The sequence below is a fragment of the Chrysemys picta genome, chromosome 1 (genome assembly GCF_011386835.1).
Source record: "Chrysemys picta bellii isolate R12L10 chromosome 1, ASM1138683v2, whole genome shotgun sequence".
NCBI lineage: Eukaryota > Metazoa > Chordata > Testudines > Emydidae > Chrysemys > Chrysemys picta.
In genome coordinates, this window is record NC_088791.1 from 190,000,865 (window position 1) to 190,023,561 (window position 22,697).

The following is a 22,697-nucleotide window of genomic DNA, read 5'->3' on the forward strand; positions in this document are numbered from 1 at the left end:
CCCTTATTTCATAGGGGCCAGGCATGGGCACATGGGTTTGCATATATAGAGCAGCTCGCAGGATCATGGCCTCAAACTAGAATTCTATGTATATCTCTTGTATGCCCCCCAAGCCCCCATCACTGTACGTGTGAGAACTGGAATGCCGCTAAAACTAACTACAGAAACTATGGACTATTTAGGAAATTGCTTCACTAGCTCTAGAGCTTTTTAAAAATCTTTTCTAATTACTCTGAAAATCATTAAACACCACAATAGACTGGGTAAAGAACGCAAATATCATAATCTCTCTCCTGTCAAAAATGGTGTAAACTCTTTCTTTGTAATAATATTGAATTCTTCCTTCAGATGCATGCTTGCAGTTCCTGACAGTTTGGCCTAAAATGTGAGATGAATATATACGTTACCTGGTCTGGTCAATTCACTGAAGAGCTGAAGTAGAAAACAGGGGTCATAGAGATCATCAAGATCCTTCTCACTTTTATCTCTATACAATGGCACTTGTCCTTCCTGAAACAAAACCCAAAATAGAGAGATACTACTTGAATTTAAACCAGCTTCATTTCAAACTGCCCTTACAATATCATCATGGCCGCTCACATTAAAGCCCTGAAATACTAGGTGTAGAATCATGCTTAACCACTGCTGTGTTTAAATATGGCTATTGCTGCCATGGTTCCAGCATGTTTGTCCTTGACCAATAGGAGCAGACTATACGAGAGACTAAACTACAGAACCCAGTGCAACTGTACCGATGCACAGACGTGGTTTAGACAGTCAAACGTGGTGAGTCACTAGATGCCAAATTCTGATCTCGGTTATATTTTGGCAACCTCATTAAATTCAGTGGTGTTGCACAGCTTTAATTACAGGCAAGATGTGGTCCCAGACTGCAATTAATCTGGAAAAAAAAATACTGGTTCAGTTGGAAATAGAACAGTAAAAACATGTTCTGTGAAGTGATACCAGCTAATTAATCTTAGCCATCCTGTTACGTATTTCTGAATGCAAACAATGGACTATATCGCATTAACAACAGCATGATTAATCAATTACTAAAAGGAAAGAGGCTTTTCCACATCAAAAGAGAATAATTAATAGTTGATCCAAAGCACCTCTGGTGGCAGGAGACGGCGATGTTGAGGGAAATGTAGGATAGTCTTCATCATCTTCTCTTTATCTAGCAGACACAATATTTCCTCCATGCTTGGCTGCTGCCATAGTGACTTCCCCAGACTCTTGCAAGTCTTGTGATGTTCCACAGCTGCTGGTCCCCACAACAGTATCCTTAAATATTGTTAAAAGTAAGCCCTTAGTTAACAGATAATTAGCATGGAGAGAAAGGCAATTATAGAGATGGATTCAATTTATAAAAGGATATAAATTAGTATTTAAAATTTCCCCTCACTTGTGCTTATTATCCTGTGGGAACTTGAAACTAGAATCTGTTTCCCTGGCAACATCTTTCTCATCCTTTCTCAAAGGCTTTCGAAATTCAGGCTGATGGTGTCCCTTTAGCCAACAAATCAAAGTCTGTACACGCCTCAGGAGAATGATTTATTGACAGTGTCAGTGCCTACCACCACCACCTCCTCACACACTGACCAAGACTTGATCAAACTATACAAACCTCAGAATGTCTTGGAGTTCAATTAGTTTTTCAAGCCAGCACCAAAATGCCTCTATGACCCCCTAAACCAAGCCCTTCCACCCTCTCCTTAGAAATCCACTTACTGTGCTAAGGCTTATTGTTTATTATCTGGATAGGCCTACAATTCGCTCAGTACTTTATGAAGAGGTAAGAGGACAAAGACAATGCCACTAATCACTTACAAGCTATCCAGGCTCCCATCAATGACTGACTACGACTGCCTACTCCCAATCTCAAGCATGTTTCTTGGATTGGTCTGTATTCCCTGCATGCCAGGGCAGGGACTACGTCTATCTACGGATCTGACTACCAATTTATTTCAGAGTGCAATATTAAAGTGTTGTTTCTCACCTATAAAAACCTAGATGGTTTATGGTACTAGGTACCTGAGAGGCCATTCTTTGCCCCTGTGATAACAGCAGCTGAGAGGCAGGAGGAGACTAGTGGCAGGGTCCTTGACTCTGGAATTAACTTCTGTCCTTACTTCACCAGAATTCAAATATGCCGACCCTCAGGACAGGCGACAAGGCTTATCTGTTCCCACAGGCTTTTCCATGGGTGGGATGGGGTTGAATGGGTGAGAAAAAGGAGAGTCTTTGGTCTGGTCTACACTAAAATGTTAGGCTGACCCAGATAGGTCGCTCAGGAGGGTGAAAAATCCACCACTCTGAGTGATGTAGTTAAACCAACCTAACCCCTCTGTGTAGACAGCACTAGGTTGACAGAACAATTCTTCACATCGATGTAGCTGCCACCCATCTCAGGGAGGCGGAGTAACCACAGCGACAGGAGAGCCCCTCCTGTCAGCACAGGTAGTGTCTATGCTGAAGTGTTGCAGCTGTGCCGCTGTAGCATTACAAGTGTAGTTTTGTTGGCGACGGGAGGCGAGGGGGCTGGATATAGGTTGAATTTGTACTTTGTATGCACTTTGTTAGCAATACTTATACAGGTGAAATGATGGAAAGGTGCATTTAAAATAAACAGAATGAATAAGCAGCAAAATGCTAAAGGCAGCAGAGCCATTAAAAGTGCTAACTGCAAAGTGGGCTGGCTGAGCAGCAGACCAAGGACTAAAAGAACTGGGAGAACAAGCAATCCTTTCACCCCGCAATGTGGTCTTCTCTACCCCAGTGTAGTGGCATGAGGGGGAGCTGAAAAGCTGCTGTCTGTTCTGCACCTGCTCTGTGAATAGTGCCCAAGTTCTATTAATCCAGCACCTTGCACCAACATCAATTTAATTCCCATTCTGAGTTTTGGTCCTCAATTCAAAAATAAGGTGCCAGGCGTATATTAACTTTCAGATTGCTTATATGGCACATATGCTAGCAAAACAAAAGGCGGCAATCAACTTACCTAAAGTTTATAAGACTTAGATCATTCTTCTCATATAACTGAAGAAGCAGTAAAATTTTCTGATCTAAAAAATCAGTAAGACATACATTAAGCATTTTGAAAATAGATCCAATGGAAAATATCTTTAACACTCCAATACACTTACCGACACCACTCAGCGTTGCACCATAGGATCCTAGTAACACAGCGAAGTGGCTGCTCTCACAGACTGAGGGATTGAGTTTCACTATCGTTGACAATACATCCACTAATGCCTCTGAAACAAACACGAAACTGTATTTTTAGTTTTTGCATTCTCTATCAGATGGTAGCCAGAGAGAGAACATTTAAACAAACACCCTAAGATTTTGCATTAATATTTTACACTTGTGACACGACATGGGCAAAACATTTCTCTATCAGTGCTGTAGTCCAGATATGATACAGTAGCTTCAACTGGAACAACCTTTCTAGAAGCCAGCTTGGTATTTACCATCCTATCTAGGGATTTACATAGACCCCATCACTGCAGGATCTGATTGCATAACAAATGTTAGTGAATTTATCCTGTGACATACAGAAGTGTTACCATCCCCGTTTTACAGATGGGGAGCTAATGCCCAAATAAATTATGGACAAACTTGCCCCAGGACAAACAGGAAGTCTGTGGCAAAGCTGGGAATTGAACCCACGTTTTGAGTTGCACTCCATTGCCTGAGCCAAAAGCCCATCGTTTCTCCCCTACCTGCCATGCCACATCATAAATCAAAGCAAAACAGCGACAACCTCTTCATTAGAGTTAGAAAAAGATAGAGGTAAAGATGAATGAACTCATGACAGTAAACTTCTGAATTACTGAGGCTAGCTTCTTTGAAAGAGCCTGTCTCCTTGTCCTATGGAAATATGGTCCAACTGACAAATGCATGAAATAACGGATATACTTTCATGAAAAATATAAGCAATCCCTTCCTCCTACTGCGTCACTGGAGCTTTCTCATCTTGTCAGGCATTTAAAAGCCTTAAAGTTTGCCTAGATTTTGCTCATGACTATCGGTGTTGGCAGTATAAATTTGTCATCAAACTGTTTCACTTAGAATTTCATCATCATCTCAGAAATAGCAATTTTTATAAATTTATCTCAAAGTGCTTTATAAAGGGCAGCTAAATATTATCCCCATTTTAAGCTGGAGAAACTGAAGTGCAGTGCAGGTAAGTGATTTGCCCAAGGTCATAGAGCAACTCAGTTGCAATGCCAAGAACAGAACCCAGGTCTCCTGACTCCCAGCCCAATACTCTATCATTAGACCTTGCTGCCTCTTTCAGGTTAGGACTGAACTCGATTCCTCATAGGAGGATTGTTCTATCAAATACACAAGCTAAGAAATTAAAATTTGAAATACAACTAGCAAAGAGCAATATTAAATCCTCTATGTCAGTGGTTCCCAAATTGGGGTTCGTGAACCTCTGGGGGTTCATGAAACATTACAGGGGATTCTCGGAAAAAAATTCCCTAATGGTGGACAGAACTGTCCATAGGGACCCCAGCAGCCTGGAGACTTCCAAGAGCTAAGCAGATCAAAGCAAGCATATCTATCACACTGAGGAGATTTAAACTGCAAGACTCCTTATACAAATAGAAAGGGAGGTGGATATTTTTGGCTGTTTTTAAAAATAAATAGGCTGCTAGTGTTGTTTTTAAATTATTAAGAACAACAAGTTTAAGTTTTGTTGTAACGTGTGTTGTTTGCCTGGACTGCTCAAGACCTGAATGCTTGTGTAGGAGGAACTCTTTGAGTTGGCCTCTTAAATACCTTCATGCTGTTTCACATCTGATACTCCTTGATGAAACATAGGAGCCAGAGGCACCAGTACGGGGGGGAGGGGGTGTCGCAAATGAGTCACGTGCCGGCCCCATGTCAGCGTGCACCCTGCCCCCCCATGGGTCCTTCCCCTTTTTTTCTGGCAGCCCCCGCGGGCCCCCCCACTTTTCCAGAGGTGCCCCCCCCAGGTCCCAGGGTGCACGGAGGCTTTGCCCCCACACCCCTTTTTTCTACTGGCATCACTGATAGGAGCCTTGTCTTATAACAAGCTTAATCAAAATTGATACAAGCTACAAAAGTGAGATCTTGGAAGAGTGTTGCCGTTTTCATAATGTAATAAAAATACTGTAATGATAAATAATAATTAATATATAGTGTGTAATAAGCATGTCATAAAAACAAATTTTATATTTCCAAGATCACTGCTATTATAATTTATACTGAGATAAGGGAAAAAATCCCTGTAAATATTCATTTTTAGGAGGGGGTTCACAAGACTTGACATTTTAGTGAAAGGGGTTTGCGGGTTGTTAAACTTTGGGAACCACTGCTCTATCTCAACACAGATACCTATTTTAAAATTAATGTCTCTTATGTACGCACATTTTTAAATAAATACTTGGCCAAATAATATTTCTACCTTCTTGATCTAATCTTCATCAAGGACAAAATTCTGGCCCTACTGAAATCAATGGCAAACTTCCAATGACTCCAGTGAAGCCAGGATTTCACCCAAGTCTTCAGCAGTAAGATATTAATGTTTAAAACTGGCATTCGTGAGGAAAAATACAACCTTTAAATTCAAGTAGAAAAGAGAAGGCAGGCTTTGAAATGAAATGCTAATAACAATTTGGGAGTTATTTTAATAGCTTGGTAAATATGTAGATGGGTAGGTAACTGGATGGATGGAAAACAAAACTGACAAGACAGTATTACTATATATAGCTGAAGAAAAGAGAGAGATACCTCTTGTCTGAATCTTCATGTTATCTTCTTCTCTTGACCTCAGCATGGTTGACAAAAATAAAGAGTGCTGCGTGATCATCGTGTAAAGCATGGAGAGCTTGACTAATCTCTGACTAAGAGGGCTCTCTTTTGTGTACAACAATTGCACAGCAGCATTAAGAGTTTTCAAAAATCCATGATCTCTGTAGCGATACCTTCAAAAACAACGATCAAAGGAAACTCAGATTTCAACCAAAGGCAAATTTGCTATTCAAAGTAGTGAAACATAGTATAGAAAGCAAATAAAAAAAACATAGCCCAGTTTTTCATTCAGTTTGTGAACTAACCACATCTTAAACTTCAGAAGAAAGGCCTATTCATAGTCAGAACAGCAATCAGCTGTACAGGCTTTATTAACGGTTAGCATTTCACAAATTTTATATTAAAACCTTCATTTGATAGAAATGTGGGGCTGAGGGATTACTATCTCCACATGGGCTGAGGGATTACTATCTCCACATAAGATAAGCCTCCCCCCAAATATTTATTTCTTCTCATCTCTCTTTTTCATTGGTAAAGGAAAAGTGCCTGATCCTGACTTCATACCAGAGTAAACTGGGAATATCTTTAATTAAAAATCATGGGTTACGCCAGTAGTAAGAAAGTAGGAGCAGTTCCAGTAATTTGCTACACTACACTAACTGAAGGCCAAGTCTGGCCTCAGTTGTACATGAAGTCAATGGAGTTGTACTGAAGTGAATGGAGATTGTGCCTATCTATGGGGCTAATCCTAAAAAGTGACTGGCATCCTCAAGTCCCACTGATTTCTGTAGAAGTTGAGGGCACTTAGTACCTTTTAGGATGTGCTTAGTACACTGTAGGACTGGGCCCTAACTGATAGGATATGGCCCAGTGAACATTACAGAGTGCCTATCCCATCTTTGCTTCATCTCAACAGCAATACAAAATTACTTACTTAAGTCCCATCTTCACAAGATTGTGCCAGTCAGCCGGAACCACTTCATTAACAAAATGCTGTGGGAGTGGTAAACAACAAGTAGTGATATGTAACATTCAATATGAAGCAGAGCAAAGTTTCCATAGAACATCAAGATCCCCATTTTCTGTTGAACACTTTGGAGCCATGATAGCAGAGTCCAACATGTTTCAAGGGTTTAAAAAGTACCAAAAAGCAAAATACAACTGTTCGGCTCATGTCAAGCCTTAATCCCTTTTTTACTACTTGGTAGTCTCTGGTCTTCCCATGTTTCTCAAGCAATGGTCTAAGGCTATGTCTACTCTACAGATCTTACAGCGGCACAGCTGTGCCACTGTAAGGTCTCCTGTGTAGCCACTCTATGCTGGTGGGAGAGAGCTCTACTGCCAGCATAATTAAACCACCCCTAACGAGTGGCGGTAGCTATATCAGCAGGAGAGCGTTTCCTGCCAACATAGTGCTATACACACCAGCACTTTTGTTGGTGAAACTTTTGTTGGTCAGGGGTGTGTTTTTTTCACACCGTTGACCAACAAAAGTTTTACAGACAAAAGTGCTAGTGTAGACATAACCTACGCCAGGGGTTGGCAACGTTCGGCACGCGGCTTGCCAGGGTAAGCACCCTGGCGGGCCGGGCCAGTTTTATTTACCTGCTGACGCGGCAGGTTTGGACGATCGCGGCCCCCACTCGCCGCGGTTCGCCGTCCTGGGCCAATGGGGGTGGCGAGAAGCAGCGCGGGCGAGCGATGTGCTGGCCGCGGCTTCTCGCTGCCCCCATTGGCCCGGGACGGCGAATCGCGGCCAGTGGGGGCCGCGATCGGCCGAACCTGCCGCGTCAGCAGGTAAATAAAACTGGCCCGGCCCGCCAGGGTGCTTACCCTGGCGAGCCGCGTGCCGAACGTTGCCGACCCCTGGCCTATGCTGTTATTTTAGATAAACACAAAATTTCAAAGACACTTTATCAGGCCCAGGACTATTTCCGTGAGAAATGCAATAATGTAAAAAAGCAAAACATTTTTAGAGCAAAATTACAGATATGAAGTTGGGACATGGCATCTGCAGCCAACTTCTCCCAGAAAGAAACTCAGTGTCAGGGGTGGAGGAGGAAGACTACAGGGTATTCCATCTTCAGCTGCAAAGGAATTTTCATACCGCAGCACTTCAAATACTAATCACACCTTTTGTTTTAAGTGATATGTTTCCTTGCCTAATTACATTGCAAGTATCAGAACCTCCTCTCACCTATTCCTTCTCCCTGGGACTCAAACGAATAAAGGGCTGATGCTGTGAGGTGCCAGGTGCTCTCCTTTCCTGCTGATGGGTGGGATTCAAGGCTGTTCATCACCTCTTAGAATTGGGTCCTTAATTTTTTACAGCTCAGCAAGAAGGAATAGGTGAGACGTTACAATACTTGCAATATAACTGGGCCCTACAAACAGAAGCATAATCCAAATCACATTGGCTAACATGAGACAGCAGCAATTCTGACTTCCTTAGAACAGAAGCCCACCACTATAATGCAGCACCCACATTTACTACTGATATGAAATAACGCTTCATTTTGCAGGGTGAGGAGGGATCTTTAGTCAATTTAGATAACAGAACATTACAAGGATACAGTACATCTGAGTTTATCTGTATATCAGTTGTGGAAATCTTTAGGATCTACAGTGGACATGGAGCGGGTATGTAATAATTTTATGAATGCCATGTGTGACAGTCATACAGATACAGTATAGAACTATGCTGGGTTAGTGGAATGTTTATTATATGCCTGTATTGCATTAAGTCAATGGGAGCTGTCTCTAGGACGAAGACAATAGCTCCTGGATAAGAACATTCCAGCACACACTTGAAAGACAATGAGGAAAGCTATTAGTTTCACGGAAGCTACATCCTACCTCCAACTAAGTTACAAGTCTTGTTTTGCCAGCGCTGGTAGCTAACAGTTAAAAAAAGTGACATGGTGCCTGCAAAGGGGAGGAGGACAAAAATGGAACAGGATTTCAAGACTCTGTCCCTGAAGTAGAGAGAAGAACTGGTTTGGAGGCTAAGAGAGCAAATTATGCTATTTGACCTGAGGGCTCTGGGGGTGTCTCTAGGAAACTTAGGGCTACCAGGATCCCAAGTGGAAGTTGGATAGGTACCTGGTAAGCTAGATATACATGTGGTTTACTTCTTGTTTTAAGATCTTTTTCTCTGAAATGTTTCAGTTCTAAATAAACAATACTTTGCTTTATAAAGCTGTCCAGTCAAAGGGTAGCATGGGTCATAGCTCCTAGACAGAAGTGCGCTGCAGGTGCTGACAACAAGTCAGACCTGCTGAGGTAATCACCATTAGTACCAGGGCCCTGTCTGAGAGTGGGAGAATTGTTATTTACACCCCAAGAGACAGGTGATGCCTGAGAGGGAGTGCACACAAAGAAACCAAGAGGGGCAGTTAGCCCAGCTTCTGTAAAAGCATCTTTTGCTTTTACTTAGGACCTGATCCTGTATTCCTTACACACCTAAAGAAAATTTGAGATGCATAAGGTATACATGATTAGGAACTTATGGCATTGACCTTGCTACCACTGAAGTCAACTGGATGATTGTTGTTGACTTCAGTGGGAGCAGATTCATGTACTTTGTAAGAACATTTCTACTTTTACAGCATTTTCTTTCTCTCTCTCTTCTTTTTAAAAAAAATACCATTAGGGACTGATCTTGAAAGGCACTGAGCATCTCAAAATCCCACTAACTTCAATGGTAATTGCAAGTGTCCAGCACCTCTCCCAACAGGACCCAAAATTGTTTTGCATTAGGATCTTGCAAGGCCAGTTACAAACTGTACAAGCTGCACACAAAATACCAAAGAAACCAAGACGAGCGTAACAACTTCATTTACATAATACAGAAATAGAAAAGCACAATAAAGAAAAGTCCATACAATCAAGATTTAGATTAAAGCAAATGGAAAGGAGTCTCACCAATAACTCTTCTAGTCTCAACAGCATGGAACTCTCTATTCCTTGGTTGTTTTCTTGGTCTTTCCTGATGTTATATGTGGTGATTAACCACTTTATACAGGCTGACAAGAGGCTTTTCTTCCAGGAGTGCAACTCTTCAGCAGAGTTCTCCAGCGCTCTCGATATGGAATCTGCCACAATCCAACTGCAGAAAATTCAAATGTTAGTAGAATGTTTTTGTTTGTGTTAATTTTACCGTGATTTTCTCCACACATTTTTAATCATTTGATTTTATGCATAGGGACACCTAAGCCCCAGATGACCAAAGAATCACTATCTTCTAAAGCTTATGATAATCATGTAATAAGTTAGTCACCCAGGAATTTATATGGCCAGTCCTTTCCTCATGTTCCCCCAGAGATGAGTACTGTCACATCTGTTATAAACCTAGCCACCATCAGCTTAAGCAGGGATAGAAAATGTTTCGATCACTTGCCCAAGAACAGAGCTTGTGAAAGTGTACTGGTCCCAGCTGAGTACTTCCAGACCTTAACGCACAAGTCCTTACAATATTTTTTGTCTCTCTGTTTATTATGCTATTGAATGTTAACTTTACAAATGGCTCAAAAGTTCCACAAAGTTTAAATAAAACTTAATATGGGTATCTGTGCTGTGGCTCCCTTTCCCAGCAAGATATGTGAGGCTGTTGTAGCCTTATTCTGCTGTACTATAAAGTTATTTCTGAAGCACACCAATGAAATTAAATGGAGAAAACATAAGGCTTTGAATTCCTGATATTCCCCACCCCACACACACACACACACACACACACACACATTTAATTACACTGAACCACAGTACAGCTTCATGAACGAGGAATGTTGTATTTAAAGTTTTGGGGGACTTTTGAGATTTTTACATGATATACATACATTAAAGGACACCCCAGCTTAAAAATACTATCACACTTAGACAGTAGGTTCTTTGAAGCAGGGATAACAATGTTTTATGCAACAAAATGACAATTCCAGGCATTACATTACTTAAAATGCAAAAATTGGAAATAGGACTTGCCTACCTCTCATAATTTTCTGCTCTCTCAAGAGTTCCAGGTAACTGGTCGATTAGATTAGTTAGCGCTTCAATTTCTGAAGACTGTACCAGCTTGGAAAACACTTGCAACTTCACGGCTGTGAGTTCTTGCGATGGTTCTGTATCTAGAATTTTTTTGAACAACTCTTTCCACAAAGCTACTCTCAAGACAGGTACAACAGCTGAGGAGACTGTAGGAAGAAAGAGTGCAAAGAGACACAGGGATGTCATTGTAAGCTCTCTGGCAGGGCTCTCAACTCAAACTGCTTCATGTGTTCAACAGAATGATAGAACACAGACTGTGGGCCTATTCTGAAAAAGCACACACCGTGTGGGACTGTAACAGATCTATAAAGTGTTTGAAAGACAAATGTTCCGTAAAGTGTCTGGTATCTCTTTCAAACACCTACTAGACAGAGGATTAAAATGAGTAGTTACAGGCAAATATCACAGACCTCCAAGGCACAGGGGCAACATCCTGATGAGAAGCCCAGCTCTGATCTGCTAGACAAAGGTAGTAGTAACTGCTCAGATTCTTACCAAAGTGCTGACCCTGGACTCTGATCAGAGGCTTCTTCTTTCATTTCAGCTCTCAGATAGGAAGTGTCTGATAAATCTGAAGCTACCACCATTCTCTGAGTAATGGAATGGAGAAAGATTTCTCTTCCTCTTCTGGCCCTTCCCCAAGCAACACCTCTCTTGAACCTCCTGTAAGCTGGGTCTGCTACTCCACAGCAGTGCTCCAAAGAGCCACATGCAACTCTAGAGCCACGAGGCTAAGTATCACTAAGCTAATGGGCCAATAAAACTTACTTTGTAATTTTCTATCAATACACCTTTGGAGCCATCCTAGTTCAGCAAATTCTACATGTTTTCAAACACTTTTTAAATTTGTATTTACATGACCGGCAACAATACTCATAGCATTCGCTGCAGATAGCACTTATTTCCTAAGTGCTGAACAATCAGTTAATAACCAACATGGAAGGAAAGTTATCTGCATTTTAAAAAGATGGCAATGGAAAGAGGCCTGATGACTTGACTTCAGTGCCTTGTGCCTTGCCCTGGATATGTCAGTGATGGTCACATGATAAACACCCATAGAGTTAGACAAGAGTAGACAGAAAAGAGCGATTTTTGTAACTGGTTAATAAGGCGGAGAATCCCAACTTTTCAGAGGATAACAAGTATTGATTTTAGCACTAAAGATTCACAAGATAATGGACTTCTAAACTGTCACTAGACCTCAAGTCTAACAGTACCTTTCGGGGGGCTAGTCCAGCACTGAATGTAGCAAGTCCCAGACCTTAGGCCAGTGAAATTTTCATTCCCTGAAAATGGTCTTCCCAATGCACCCAATGACAGACACGTCATTTTATCTGAACACTCTGCTGAGAATAGTTAAAAATCCCCAGATAATATTTACATCATTAATATTGATCAGTTGTCGGTTTTACCTTTTGATGGCCGTGTAAAGTCATACTGCTCTCTATTCTGCAAATATACGTTGATGAGTGGAAGAAAGACGTCCATATTTTTCCTTAGGTACTTTCCAGTTGCACAATTCAGACACCACAGCTCAAACTGCAGCAGATGAGTCCTACAATGCTGGATCAGCAAAGCCACAATGGCAAGGGAAGTTTCAGTCATGTGGTTAAGGCAGTAAACGTGTACATCTACACCAACCGCATGGGCAAAGAGGGGCTCTCGAGAGAGAGCATTCAGGAAGACTTTTTCCAGATCCTCACTGTTTGATGTTGATAGCAGAGTCCCCATCCCTTTAATGTGCTCTGTTGATAACAGTAGCTCTCCTTGAATGGTCTGTCTTTGGTAGCTTTCTGTGAGGAGCTGCACCAGTGTCTTCCCATAGAAGCTTAAATTTCTCTCTTTTTTAGGGGAATTTTCAGATTTTTGAGTGGTCAGGCTTGCCTCAGGAAGCCGGAGCATGGTCAGCGTGACTTCTTTTAACTGAGCCGCATCCATATAAACATGTAACTGCTGCAGAGCCTCCAGCTGCTGGGACTTTTTGGGAGATACCAGGTTCTTTTCTTTTCTTCCAGCACGTAACTCTTCCAAGACGCTTTCAGTGATGGCTTCAAAATACTTAGACAGCATGTCTATGTGCTTCATATTTTGCAACATTGGAGCACTCACCTTCAGTAACTGAAGGATGCCATTATTTACATGAGCTGACAAAAGCTTCACCATGACAGGGTTTAAGTTGTGTTGGGGAAGAGAATGTTGCTCTAAAGCCAAGAACCAGGTCTCCAGTGTAGGATGTTTGAAGATCAACATGAGCATATCTTCTAGCATCTGCAACGTACACAGTGATGAAGAAACCACAAAAAAGATAATCTAAAATCATTTCTCTGCTTCTACCTATAGTGCATGTTTACTGAAACCTAAAAACCTATTACTGGTCAAAAGAATTAATGAAATACAGGTACATACAATTATGTTTCTCTCAATGTTTATGGTATTGTAAAAAAAAAAAAGCCTTTTCTCTGTGGTAAAAAAAAAAAAAAAAAGATTCTAAACATTAAACAACATCTCCAAGTTATTCATCTCAATTTCTATTCTGCTGCTTCTGGGATAAAGCCAAATGCTTCCTCCATTTGTTCATTCAGACAAGCATGACTGAATCTTTCAAAGTCTGTGGCACAATTTTACACAGACATTAGAATGACTTAGTCCTAAGTCAGAGTATCATGTGAGGGAGAAGACACCACTTTAACCTATCACACAATGTAACTTTGTACATTTCCATAAGTTTTACTACGTTCCCAGGGGAGGTATCGCAGGTTTCATCAACTAAATACATGACATTCTAATCTTCTTGAATCCAGGAATCGGATAAAACTAACGCTATGGTGAAAATTCACTCCTCCCTCCACAAAACGTGGGCAACGAAGCTTTGAGCCAGGGTCTAAAAGGAATGGAGAAATAGCATTCACGCTCCCCATACACAAGTGAGCTGTAGATCTGCAATGCAGCCCATTCCATAGCCACTATTCTAGCCTGTGGGTTAGAATAATAGAGGCTGCTGCCCAGCCACACACCTGTATGGTAGGTTAGAGCAGTGGCTCTCAACCTTTCCAGAGTACTGCACCCCTTTCAGGAGTCTGATCAGTCTTGCTTACTTGCTTACAAAATCAGACATAAAAATACAAAAGCATCACAGCACACTATTACTGAATAATGGCTTACTTTCTCATTTTTACCATACAATTATAAAATAAATCAATTGGGATATAAATATTGTACTTACATTTTAGTGTATAGGATATAGAGCATATAAATAAGTCATCGTCTGAACAAAATTTTAGTGTCTACTGACTTTGCTAATGCTTTTTATGTAGCCTGTTGTAAAACTAGGCAAATATCTAGATGAGTTGATGTACCCCCGAAAGACCTCTGCGTACTCCTGGTTGAGAGCCACTAGTTTAGGGACACTGAATGCACGTTCTCATAGATCCGTTGGTCCCTCTCCCAGACCTCCTTCAATGGCACACCTCTGCATTGACCTATCTGTGCCTGATGCAAAGACCCCTCTGTGAAACACTATGTCTGAAGCCCACTATCCATGTGGCGATAACCCACCTGCATCCCGCCCATCACCCTACAGAAAGCTACAGTAGTGCTTCCACTTAGGGTATGTCCAGACTGATTTATCGGGAAATCGATATATCGCGTCTCGTTAAGACACGATAGATCGATCCCCGAACGTGTTCCCCGTCGAGTCCGGAACTCCACCGGAGCAAGCGGCAGTAGCGGAGTCAACAGGGGAGCTGCGGCCATCGATCCCGCGCCGTGAGGACGGGAAATAAGTCGGAATAAGATACGTCGACTTCAGCTACGGTATTCCCATAGCTGAAGTTGTGCATCTTACATCGACACTCCCCCTTCCCCACCCCAGAGTGTAGACCAGGCCATAGTGTGCAGATCTTGCACAGGCCTTCAACAAGTGATTGCATGCTTCCCTATCAGACAGGCATCACCTTTAATCCTAATTAAACACCCTAACACAAATAAAGAGTCAAACCCTCACCTTCCACATCAGACTGTAGCACTCACTGAAGCCCCCTTTCTTTCTTCAGCCTCTATCACATTGTGTGTATCAGTAAGAATACAGGTCAGCTCCATGCTCTACGCTAAACGTTTATTTCAACTACCAATGACAATTAGATAATATAGTTTGCACCCGAGAGCCATTTGTCTGTTTTGCCTCAGTAAACAGTTCTCCAAAGCTGATGAAAGACTTCCTAGAGTCCAATTTAATTGTGCTGACTAATATGACAGCATTCATTATGAGTCTACCGAGGGGTTTATACCTAAGCTTGGAAGGATCAGATTTTTATCGGTAATTGCTGCTAAAAGTTGATTTCAACACACAGACACCGACCAAAAAAAAATATTTCCATTGATAGGCAAAGTAAAAAAAGTGCTGCTTGAGAACTTCTTAGAGTCTGATTTGACATTCTTTACTTTGTGTACTTTGGCATGTGATGTTGACAATTTGTATTTTAAGGGTTATAAAGCTTTAATTTTTTTAATCTCAACGTCTACTGTTATTAAATAATTCTTGTATGACCCTCTCTCCTCCATAATTTTGGGAAAAAATGCTTAAAAATAAACATTGATATTATCTGTTAAAACTATATAATAAATAAATAAAAATTGAATTCTGCCAAGCCTATTTATACCTTGCCATCTGCAGACTCCACTGTGGCCACAGACTCTAAATCCATAAAGAGATCCGATTCAGTTTGGGCCCCTTCTTGTTTCTGCTCGTTGCACAACTTCATCTGATCACATCGGCACAGCAAGCTACTCAGTAGGTCCATGTAGAGACCGAGAAGGCGAGGACCAGAACTTTTACTGAGCTGTGAAAGTAAACACACTGGAGGATGAGGAGAAAAGTGGAGGAGGCTGGAACGAAAACTATGCAAGAACAGGATTAAATTAACATCTTCTTAGATTGTAAGCTCTTTGGGGCAGGGACCATATACAATGGCTCCCACAATAGGAGCCTGCTCCCGATCAAAGCCTCTGTGAGGCTAACACAATATTCATGTATTTTAAGGGCAGAAGGAATCATCAGATCATCTAGTCTGCTTCTAATATAACACAGCCCAAAGAATTTAATCACAACTAAAGCATATCCTCCAGACAGGCATCTAGTCGTGATATAAAGACAACAAGAGATGGAAAGAAAGCTGCAATTCATTTGCAGTATACACGACACACACATTCATAAAGAATCCTATTGTAAAGGCAGCCAGTCTCAACAACAAGGGATACAATTGCTACAATCTGGGCCGGATTCCTGAGCTGCTCCCTAACTTCAGTGGGGTTGTGCACATGAAGAGGCTACACAACCAAAGTGCATTTGCACCACTTCAGCGTGCTGTACTTAGAACCCAGCGTTAATTGAACGTATTCCTTACACTGCCGAAGTTCTCCACTGTGGTTTTTAGGTACAGCAGCACGTGCCTGACTGCTAGCAAAAGCTGCTGAAGTTGGAGCTGGGAAGCTGCCTCTCTCAGCTTTGCCTGGACACCATCTTCCAACAGGACAGCGCCACCTCTCTCAAAGGCAATCTTCAGCAAGGAGGGGAACGAAGAATCTGGTGGCAGGATGAGCTCCCTGCTTATGCATTCAGTTTGTTTCAACTGTTGAAAACAGAAGTAATGTGGAGAAGGGGAAAAAAAGACACAATGTGTATATCAATCTCTTAGGGCCAAACTGTGCTCTGACCTAAGCTGGGGCAATTCCCATTGAAATAAGGCATGTAACCAAGCACTGAACCATGCTCTCAGGGCCCAGCCCTGCAACCACAATGCACAGTGCAATACAGCTGTATTGTTATCAATGCATACAGATCAATGCTGGCCGAAGTGCCCCTCATACGCTCTCTGGCTGGCTGAGGGAGCAATGCTGCAGCTTCTATCGTGGATGGCCTGTGTGCTCCTAACCCGCTCCGATCTAGCCCTGCACAACCTCAATCACTGCTGCACCAGCCTCTCTTGTTGGGAGGAGATGGGGAGCACCCACCACCATTCTTCTCCTTGCCCTTGTGGGGATACTCCTCATCCACCTGCCTCCCCATCTGGGGAAGGGACACTTGTGCCTACTACTGCCTGCTCTGAAAGGAATCTGAAATAATTAAACTTAATTACAAATTAGAGTTATAAACATTACTTATTCACACCAGGATGACACCTGCAATAGTTATAACTAACATAGAACAAATAAATAACAAATCCAGTTAAAAAGCAAAACGCAAGAACTGTTTTTAGCAGGATCTGAACTTGCAGCAAACAAGCACTCCTGGCGGGCACCACAGGGATTGCAGGCACTCCCTTCACAGGGTCTTGGCTGATCTGCTCACTCCATGATAGGAGCTGTGGTAATGCTCTCACTGGGGAAGAAAGATTGCCCAATGGTTAGGGCACTAGCCTTGGACTCTGGAGACCGGCTTTACATCCTTGCTCCACCAAAGACTTCCTTTGTGACCTTTGGCAACTCCCTTAGTTTCTCTGTGCCTCAGCTCCCCATCTGTAAAATGGACAGTTCCCTTCCTTCCAGGGGCCTTGTGAGGATAAATACATTAAAGATTGTGACGTGCTCAGATACTACTGCAGTGAGGGCCACGTAAGTACCACAGATAGATAATAAACTGGCTATTGTCAAGGTATTACAACCATTTCCTTACTTTTTTTGAAACTCAGGCCACTGGTGCATGTAAGTAACTTTCCCGCCACTTGCTAAACGTGATTCTGCATATAAATCATTGTTGCAACTTGATAAGAAGTTGCTGCTAATGTAAAAGTAATTAAGGATTCAATTAACAGTTTGACCCTGCACCAGCTAAAAAGTATTTGCACCTCATTTAAAAGTCTCCAATACCCTTCAATCCTGCAAAGATTCTGCAACACATTAGAAAACAAGGATGCCTAAACTCGAGTTTGGAAGATAAAAGCCTAGATGTACTGCACAGTGGAAATGAAAGCCTTCTACAATCCACTGGTCTTTTAGCAACCCTAAAGCTAGCAATCAAATGATTTTATGCATCCCTTACCAAGGTTTCCTTAGCTTGCTGTGGTATCCAGAGACTATAGTATTGGTTAAACTGGTAGAGCTGAGGATACTGAGATGCATTCAGTGACTGGAGTTCTTTATCGAAGAGCTGAAACATCAGACAGAGGGCCAGGGGATCTCTCTGACTGTGAAGGAGATCAGTAAAAACAGCAACAAGATACTCCACTATACTTCCTCCTACAAAAGCAAACAACAGGTTTGAGACAGGTTCTCTCACTGGTAAGAATCTGGGAAAGTACATACAGTAACTCTAGCCACAACACCATTCACACCCACCTAACCTGAGCAGTATTTAGATAGCAATCACTTTGAGACTACAGCGTGGGATTTTCATAAGTGCCTACGGAGCACAAATCCCACTGAATGTCAAATGGATTTATGCTCCTAATTTCTTGAGGTGCTAGTGAAAATCCTACATACTGTAGTTCTTAGTAAGGTAAATGGTGCCAGATTACACTCGGACTTGCTACTGGGTTCAACCCCCAACCTGACAGAAAACTAAGTGCTTTTCGCAGTGTTATATTATACCTGTATTCTGGCTGGTCATAGGCCCAAGCACAGCTGCACATAGAAGCAGGCATAATCTGCATGCAGGAGTGCAGATCAGAGGGAGAGCTGTGTATAAATACGTAGATCTTGGCCCGTTAGTCACTCTGGATACTCAACAGTTCTCCATGTGCAGGGCCTGGCGAATGCCAGCTTTGTGGGTGGGGCATGGGTAGGGTTACCATATTTCAGCAAGCAAAAAAGAGGACGGGAGGAGCCCTGCCCTAGCCCCGCCCCTGCCCCTCCCACTTCCCGCCCCCCCAGAACCCCCAACCCTCCCCCCGTTCCTTGTCCCCTGACTGCCCCCTCCTGGGACCCCTGCCCCTAACTGCCCCCCAGGACTCCACCCCCTATCTAAGCCTCCCTGCCTCTTGTCCCCTGACTGCCCCAACCCTTATCCACCCCCCCACCCCCAGACAGACCCCTGGGACTCCCACGCCCCATCCAACCACTCCCCACCCCCTGACAGCCCCCCCCAGAACTCCCAACCCATCTAAACCCCTCTGCTCCCTGTCCCCTGACTGCTCCGATCCCTCTCCCCACTCCTGCCCCCTGACAGCCCCCCAGAACTCCCAGCCCCCCACCCACCCCGCTCCTTGTCCCCTGACTGCCCCCTCCTGGGACCCCCTGCTCCTAACTGCCCTCCAGAACCCCACCCCCTACCTAAGACTCCCTGTTCCTTGTCCCCTGACTGCCCCCTCCTGGGACCCCTGACTGCCCCCTCCTGGGACCCCCTGCTCCTAACTGCCCTCCAGAACCCCACCCCCTACCTAAGCCTCCCTGTGCCTTGTCCCCTAACTGCCCCCTCCTGAGACCCCCCCCCAACTGCCCCCCAGGACCCTACCCCCTACCTGTACCCTGACTGCCCAAAACTTTCTCCACTCCCCCCAAAAAGCCCCCCCTGAACTCCCGACCCCCCCCCCGTTTCTTGATTGCCCCCTCCAGAACCTCCCTGCCCCTTCTCCTGCCCCCTGGCCCCCTTACCCTGCTGCTCAGAACAGGGTGTTGGGCTCTGTGCGAGCCGGACACGTGGCTGCGCTCCCCAGCGCAACACAAAACCCGGTCCCTGGCCCTGCACAGTGCTGCCGGACCGGGACACTGGGCTGCAGGAGGAGGAGCTGCCGGCTCAGAATGCAGGGAGGGAGGAGGAGCTCCTCTACAGCTGCTCCGAAGTCCAGCCCGGGACTTTCCTGCAGCCCTCCGAGCCGCTCGCTCTGCTCTGCCGGGGAGGGGGGAAATCCCGGACATTTTGAGTTATTTACAAATTCCCCCCGGACGCTATTTTTAGCACAAAAAGGAGGACATGTCCGGGTAAATCCGGACGAATGGTAACCCTAGGCATGGGGAGAGAATCCTGATCTGTGCATAACAATTATACCCATCATGGCTACCTCTTTTCTCACGTACATGGCAGCGTCAGTCAGAATTTATACCTAAAACTTCTAACTCGTTGAACCTGTATACAAACAAAAGCACTTCTATCTTAAGTTTAGCATTTAACCACATTTTGCCAAGTTCTGTCCTAAAGTTATACCCAGTGCAACCTTACTAAATTCAGGTCTGAGTAGAGTTTAGCCCATTTTGTCATTTATGCACCCAAAAAGATAACGTCGTCAGTCAAGGATTAATATGGAAGTTTTCTTTAAAAAAAAAAAAAGTTAATTCCCTCCCCCATGGGTCCAATTCTCCAGTCCCAACTAACTGGTTTCAATGGGCGAGTTTCACACTATTTGTTATACCAAACACAATCCTTTAAAACCGTTCAGCTCTATTTCACTTAAGCACTTCCTTTTCCCAGTCACGGCTATTGTAACATAGTCGTCACTAAGCATCAACAGTGTGCTTTTAAAATGTGAACTTGCAGAATTCTTCCCCCAAATGAAATGTGTGCGTCGGGGGCAAGGGGGAGGTTTGGTTTTCTACATTTTCCATAAGGCCACAAATTATTGTGAGCAATATTGCTTCCTACATGGCTACACTGCATAAAAGGACAGGAACTCCAGGAATTTCCTTTGGGTGACTTCTGTACATGTTCTTACCTCAGGAGCAAGGGAGGAAGGCATGCATTCCTCTCTCACAAAAGAAACAGGGAGTAAAGGTTTACGCTGTGAGAATCTTGGAGGCTTCTCAAGCCAGGACTATCTATGCTGAGGCACTTTGCCTCCGCCCTGGTTCCCAGCAGAATTGTGCTTACAGGGGCTCCCTTCTCTGGCCACTGCTGTGGGTTCCACAGCATCAGAGGATAGGTGGGCTCTTTAATTCGGATATGACCTATGTAGCTTTCCCACAAGAGTTCACAGAGTTGGTGGTGGTGGGACTAATGTTGTAAAGAGCAGTCATCACCCTGATATTGCCCTCTTGGCTCAGGTTCTGAACCCAATGCATCTTCCTTGGGGTCAGAAGAGAGTAGAGGCACCTTGCACCCTTAATGCTGCTCTGAGCTAGGATCCCTTGGATCTGTGTTTTCTCCACTTGTAGAAGCAGAGGGTACAATAGGGCTCATTGATTTTCATACACAATAACCAGAGTAACCACTGCATGAAAATGATAAAATATTCCCCCCCTTCCATATACAGCATGAATCTTTTTAGCCATTCCCAGGGACATATATAAACACAGTAAATACCCATTTCATTTTCAGTCTGAAGCAACAACTTATTCCTGGCTTCTAACGCTGCAGGGACAACAGCACTGAATGGAAAGGTGTGTAGAATCATGTCTTCATTTAAACTGAATCCAATTTCTTCATCTAGGCCTTCGCTGCCCTCCACAAGGACATCAACCATATCCAGGACATCTAGTTACCAATGAAAAAATGTCAGGGTTCTGAGTTCAAGCAAACACTACTTTTAGGATGCAAGTACACAGGAAATAAGAGGAGATTTAAAGGTGTGGGTAATTCAGGAGAAAATAAAGGGAGCATCCAATGTTAGTGCTGTAGGCAAGTGAAAGGGAACAATTTAATACAGGTTTGGGGGAACAACAACCCAAGGATAAGAAGATGTCTCTTTGAATATACATTATCTTTGAATATACATTAATGGTACAAATCAGACAAAGGGTGAAAGACAGGTATATCTGGCTCCTAATGATGGTAAAATAGATGGCACTCCTAGCATGTTTACACTGTGGGTGGCTTTCAAAGCTGATGCCCCATTAAGAGAAGTATGGAGAAAGGGGAAATAGCACCAGCAGCAGTGGATGAAGGCATCGCACCAAAACATCTGCAGTCAGAGCACCTCTGGAGGAGACAGGCGAGCGCGTACAGGGGAGGCAGCTGCCAGGGTGGATAAAAATCAATGATTTAAACAAACAAACAAACAAACAAACAAAAAAACGGATTTTTTTGATAAAATGCTTTTTGAGGAAAAAACCTATCTAAAGATAGTTTTAATTAAGATACATTATAGCTCAAAGATATCTCATCATGGAATAGGGATTATAAATTCTAATTCTAGAGTATGAGACAATATATTCATGTAATGTTTAAGAAAAGTTTGGTAAATGAGTTCCAACAGTTCATGGATTAGGGACTCACTCTTATGGGGTTCCAGTGACTTCTGTATAGATTATTTAGGTTAAGCTTTCTTCCCAATGGGACTCAGTGCTCAGTCTAGAAGATACCATCAGAGATGCTTAGTTTTGCAGTTCTCAAACTGTGAATTTGTGTCTCCAGAGATAACATGCTTGTTAATAACAAAAATGTTTTTAAATAAATAAATAGATAAATAAATAAATAATGTATAGCGGTGAGAAATAACAGACCTCAACCCTATTGTCCATCTCTAAATTTGTGTACACAGAGTCAATCCCTTACCTCTCTCTAAAAGTGCAAAGTTTCAAAAATTTCAATGAATAGAAGATTTTTGGGGGTGAAATAGATCTGGACAAGGAGAAGAAGTCTGGAGATAAATGGAGAAAGGAGGTAAAAGCAGTAGAAACAAAAGTGAAACTGTTTGAGCAGCATATTCCAGAAGTCTTGAGGTCTTTCTGAGATATATATTTGCTGATGATGTTTTAAAGAAAGTCACACCAGTGAACTGGTGGAAGTCACTTAAGCACGTGGATTCAGAGACTGTTGAAGTGATAATTTCACTTTTAACAGCAGTAGCTTCTTCTGCCGGTGTAGAAAGAATATTTTCTTCCTTTGGACTAATTTATTCCAAATTGAGAAATCATCCTAGGAAAGCAGGAAGGTGAAGATGACTGAGTTAGCTGCAGAAGCCAATATTTTAAGTTTCTCATGTTGACCAGGCTGATATAGT

The 22,697-nt window shown here is 42.9% G+C and overlaps 1 protein-coding gene across 4 annotated transcripts in view; it reads right to left on the minus strand.

The window, feature by feature from the left end:
* The window catches only part of URB1 (URB1 ribosome biogenesis homolog), a 92,440-nt gene that overhangs the window by 19,789 nt on the left and 49,954 nt on the right, over nucleotides 1-22,697 (minus strand). For all 4 annotated transcript variants that reach the window (XM_024102762.3, XM_042855754.2, XM_042855755.2 and 1 more), the window contains 13 exons: nucleotides 21,059-21,229; nucleotides 17,867-18,063; nucleotides 16,233-16,457; nucleotides 15,489-15,668; nucleotides 12,243-13,098; nucleotides 10,772-10,976; nucleotides 9,715-9,898; nucleotides 6,725-6,783; nucleotides 5,770-5,963; nucleotides 3,150-3,260; nucleotides 3,005-3,068; nucleotides 1,116-1,287; nucleotides 408-510 (listed from right to left, as the gene is read on the minus strand). In XM_024102762.3, coding sequence (XP_023958530.2) covers nucleotides 408-510; nucleotides 1,116-1,287; nucleotides 3,005-3,068; nucleotides 3,150-3,260; nucleotides 5,770-5,963; nucleotides 6,725-6,783; nucleotides 9,715-9,898; nucleotides 10,772-10,976; nucleotides 12,243-13,098; nucleotides 15,489-15,668; nucleotides 16,233-16,457; nucleotides 17,867-18,063; nucleotides 21,059-21,229 — 2,721 coding nt within the window. The remainder of the gene's footprint in view (nucleotides 1-407; nucleotides 511-1,115; nucleotides 1,288-3,004; nucleotides 3,069-3,149; nucleotides 3,261-5,769; nucleotides 5,964-6,724; nucleotides 6,784-9,714; nucleotides 9,899-10,771; nucleotides 10,977-12,242; nucleotides 13,099-15,488; nucleotides 15,669-16,232; nucleotides 16,458-17,866; nucleotides 18,064-21,058; nucleotides 21,230-22,697) is intronic.